This window comes from Nansenia antarctica (genome assembly GCF_963989245.1).
Source record: "Nansenia antarctica genome assembly, chromosome: 7".
In the NCBI taxonomy this organism is placed as follows: domain Eukaryota; kingdom Metazoa; phylum Chordata; class Actinopteri; order Argentiniformes; family Microstomatidae; genus Nansenia; species Nansenia antarctica.
This window is the reverse complement of record NC_137677.1, coordinates 11,172,030-11,176,510: the sequence shown is the minus strand read 5'-3', so window position 1 is coordinate 11,176,510 and position 4,481 is coordinate 11,172,030. Positions and strand designations below refer to the sequence as shown.

The 4,481-nt window shown below is 47.5% G+C and overlaps 1 protein-coding gene across 1 annotated transcript in view; it reads left to right on the top strand.

The window, feature by feature from the left end:
* mgst3a (microsomal glutathione S-transferase 3a) overlaps positions 1–1,902 on the top strand; it is a 2,685-nt gene extending 783 nt beyond the window's left edge. Inside the window, exons 2-6 of the mRNA XM_080536307.1 lie at positions 1–101; positions 604–677; positions 848–905; positions 1,113–1,185; positions 1,456–1,902. The exon at positions 1–101 is cut by the window's left edge and continues 24 nt beyond it. Coding sequence (XP_080392433.1) covers positions 1–101; positions 604–677; positions 848–905; positions 1,113–1,185; positions 1,456–1,562 — 413 coding nt within the window. The 3' untranslated portion in view covers positions 1,563–1,902. The remainder of the gene's footprint in view (positions 102–603; positions 678–847; positions 906–1,112; positions 1,186–1,455) is intronic.
* Positions 1,903–4,481: the final 2,579 nt, after the last annotated feature.

The following is a 4,481-nucleotide window of genomic DNA, read 5'->3' as shown; positions in this document are numbered from 1 at the left end:
AAGACTATGGCTACGTGGTGCTCACGGGAGCGGCCACCTTCGTCCTCATGTCCCACCTGTCACACAAGGTGGTGAAGGCTCGCATCAAATACAACATCCAGGTCAGTAGGCTAGGCTACTGGTGCTGCAGCAGGGTGTAGGGTGAGGCAGTAGGTGGGTGTAGGGTAGATGGGTGTAGGTGGGTGTAGGGAGAGGCAGTAGGTGGGTGCAGGGTAGATGGGTGTAGGTGGGTGTAGGGTAGATGGGTGTAGCAGGGTGTAGGGAGAGGCAGTAGGTGGGTGTAGGGTAGATGGGTGTAGGTGGGTGTAGGGTAGATGGGTGTAGCAGCGTGTAGAGTGAGGCAGTAGGTGGGTGTAGGGTCGATGGGTGGAGCAGGGTGTACTTTCTTCCTTGTTACTGTATATGTTAGGGACGGGTACATGTGGGAAAACGGTTATCATGTACCAAGTCGACGGTTTATGCTGGCATGTCCCAGGAAATGCCGACATAAACCATTTCCCCACATGTACCGTAAAATATATACTGTATGTGTGTATATACTGTATGTGTAGTATTGATAATAAGATAACCAGTGTTGGTGCCATTCTCTCCTCAATGGCCCAGTATCCAACGTTGTACAGTGATGACCCAGAGCACGGACACATCTTCAACTGCATCCAGAGAGCTCACCAAAACACGTATGTGTACCACCAGAACGCATGTGGAACATAATGAAAACACCTGTCACGGTAGCTGACAGTAGCTAGCTGAAAGAGCAGACTTGAAGAGCACAGGGGACAAAGCAGAAGAGAACAGTTTGACAAGGGGGAATCCCCCACGCTGACATCAATGGATCTCTTTTTGGCAGGAACGAGGCCCTCACTCCTTTCCTGTTCTATCTGGCCGTCGGAGGCCTTCAGCATCCTGTGAGTACCGCTGCTGTACTGTACACCGTACTGTAGAGGTTCATCTGCCTGCTGAAGACATGACTCAATTCTATCAAATATCCACTGTGTGATGCCAGTCTCCGCGCATAAGTTGGCAGTATTTTGTAAGTCATGTATGGTAGTTAGTACTAAGGGACTGGTTGTTACTGATTGGTGTTAACTCCTGTGTGTGTGTGTGTGTTGTAGCGTGTGGCCAGCGGTCTGGGTATGGTATGGATATTAAGCAGGTTCATTTTTGCTCACGGATACGCCACTGGAGGTAAGAAAATACACACTCTGGTCACACTCCACAAACGACAATATCGCTTGATTTTTATTGCATGAATGAACATCAAATATTCTTCAGCATCCATATGAAACAATAACATACACTAATGAAGTATCTCAGTATATTATGTTACATTCCAACTTTAATCCCAAATTCATCAAACAGTGCCAACTACACGACTAATTTTTTTTTTAAGAAGAAAACTGAAACCTGTTTCCCTCTCTCCTCTGTCTGCCCCTAACCCTAACCCTCCCCTCCCAGAGCCAGCTAAGAGACGGAGAGGTGCGTTCGGGGACCTTGCCCTGGTGGGGCTGTTCTGTGCCTCTGTGGACTTTGGGAGGACACTTCTTGGCTGGGTCAGAGCATAATACCCCCCCCCACCACGAGTATGAATCATTAGTTTCAGGCTGATATTATTTTCATCATCAATGTGTTTTTTTCCCAGGGAACTTCAATGATCTCATATGCTAGGCTATGCAGAATGGGGATGTGTTTTGTTGCATATTTAATTGAAAGTCTGTAGGCTGCCCATGCAAATTCACTAAATGAAAAAAATATTATCACGTTTGAAAGGAATGAAATAACTAATTATTGCAATGGCCATAAAGAATGCCAATCAAATAAATGCAATTCTGTTTAATATGTATCATCGCTGGTGATTATCATTGTTTTTAAAATACCAAATCATTATGAGTGGTAGTAGGACTGTAAAATGAAGTGTTACCAGACTATGTATAGAAGTCTTGTGGAAGTTATGTACAGCATCTACAACATCTGAATATCTATATACATCAAACACTTTATAAGCACACAATAACAAGTCTGCAAGGAAGAATATTTGTGAACTTCCCTCAGTCTTAGAGGCAGGGGCACACCATTCCTGCATTAACATTCCAATACACAGAGCTTGAATATGAATTATGACAATTGCATTATCAAAGGTCAACCTAAGTGTCACGGCTAAGCTTCCTGGCTCAAGCCGTGTCTTTTAGAACACAGGGTTAGGTTCAAACGCACATTTTGATTGATAGCACTCCACACGATTTACTTTGTAGCTTAGAATTTTATTAAATTTTCTCTATTCCTCCCATACAAAGTGTCTTTTGTAAAGCACAACGTGCTACCAAACTTTCCATAAAGTGTTGTGTGGTTAAAAACCATATGGCTACCCTGTGCCTAACATTTTCTTGTCTGGCTCACTGCCCACTCTTTTAACCAGACAGATACCAATTCCAATCAGCTGGCTAGAGAACGGGCGTGGCAACCAACACCGGGCACCCCCCACAATGCAGGTCAAACCACCCCATGAACCACGCCTGTCACCAAAATAACTATAACAAACAAAACAGAAATGCAAGCAAAGACAAAACCCAGGCCAAACTTCTAAATTCAATAAACAAGGAAAATGGCTCCAACATTCCGGCCCCTAATTGTTGACCCAGAAACAATTACAAATAATCCTAAATGGAGCCTGTCATGTACATTTGACCATGGTAGCAATATTTACAGTTATATTCACAATTGATACAAAGTATTTTTTTAAATTTATATTCAAGAGTTCATAGTCTTCGCAGACGACTCCTTCACAGAACCTGGTGTTCTGTGTGTGTACATATCAGTAGATGTCGGAGTGTTTGCAAAGCGATATATGTGCATGTATGTATGTATGTATAGTGGAGTATGTTATCAGTTTATGGTGGGTTCAGCTGTGAACACAGTGACCCTCGTTGGGGCACAGTGTTCACCACCGGCCATCGTAGTTCAGCAAAAGTGGGTTCTTCTCCTTGGCGTATTCTCTGGTGTTTCTTTAGGTCACCTGCCTCACTGAAACTCTGCCCACACTGGGAGCAGCAGAACAGCTTCTCTCCTGTGTGTATTCTCTGGTGTTTCTTTAGGTCACCTGCCTGACTGAAACTTGGTTCATCCTTGGCCTTTTCCTCTGACATAATGTAGAGCTCCTGCTTGCTCATCCAGGCTTCGGCCTCGGCGGCGTCAAAGTAGTACTGCTGGGCCTTGTGGGCGTCCTCCAGACGCGTGTGACGTTTCTCCGTCTCCGCCATGATCTGAGCCCAGAGACGCTGCAGGTCGGCCAGCCTCTCTCTTAGTACCTCGCCCTGGGGGCTGTCCTCTCGGAGGATCTGCTGGCTCCGCTCGAAGATGTCATCGCAGCGCGGCTGGTGGCCCTGGATCTCTTTCTGTAGGGTCTGGTTCTTCTTGATGAGGAGCTGGACAGTCTGGAGGTTGTGGCCGTGGTCTGTCGATGTGGCCAGAGGCATCCTCTCTTCGACCCAGAGGATTTCGTCCTCCACGTCCCTGTTGAACTGGTGGATCTCTCTGGACGCCATCAGGTAGTTCTTCCTCTTCTGCATGGGGTCCAGCAGCTCCTTGAACTTGCTCTCCACGATTTGCCTCTGCCCGTCCACCTCCTCGGAGCCCTTCCTCTCCTGACTGAGGGCCTGGGCCTGGCTCTGGAGCTCCACCACCTCCTTCTGACGCACCTCCACCTGGCTCTCCAACATCTGTTGTTTCTTGAGCAGGATGTTGACGCTGGTCAGGTCCTTGCCGGAGTCGTCTGACTGGATCTGCCCCTCCAGGCCCACCAGCCACTTGTTGAGGTCGGCGCAGCTCTGGGTGAAGAGCTCGGCCTTGTTGGCGTCGAACAGACACTTGGCCTTGGTCTGGGTGGTCGACTCCAGGTCTTCCCACATATGATGGAGGGCAGCTAGCTTCTCCTTCACCATGGCCTCTGTCTCTGGCTTCTCTGCTATCAGCTGGGTCCCATCCTTCTCGATCTTGTCCAGCCACTCCTTGTTAGACTGCAGCTCGGCCATGAAGGCCTGGTGTTTCAGCCACTTGCTGTGGAGGTTCCTGGCCTCGTCGTATGACATGTCCTGAGCAGTCAACATCTTCTCGTTGATCCACAGGGACACAGGGGTGCAAACTGTCGATGGTCCAAAAAGGCGACACTTTTTTTTTTGCCCGTAGATGGTTAGCTCTAGCATTAACAGTGGTCTAACAATGATGCGCGTGTAAGTTGCGATGGCCCTGACCTTAACACGCTCATAAATCCACCGACCCTGTGGAACGCGCTCCCTTCCGCCATCAAGTCTGCCCCCACTCTGGACTCCTTTAGAGCCAAGTTAAAAACCCACCTCTTCGTCAATGATGTTCCCTAAGTCTACTCCCTATTTGTTGTAAATTGTATCCCTTGAGATGTTCGTTTAAGTAGTCTGTGTCTGTTTGCTTTCTGTGTTCCTTGTCCATGTCTTTGTCTTTATCTGTTCCTT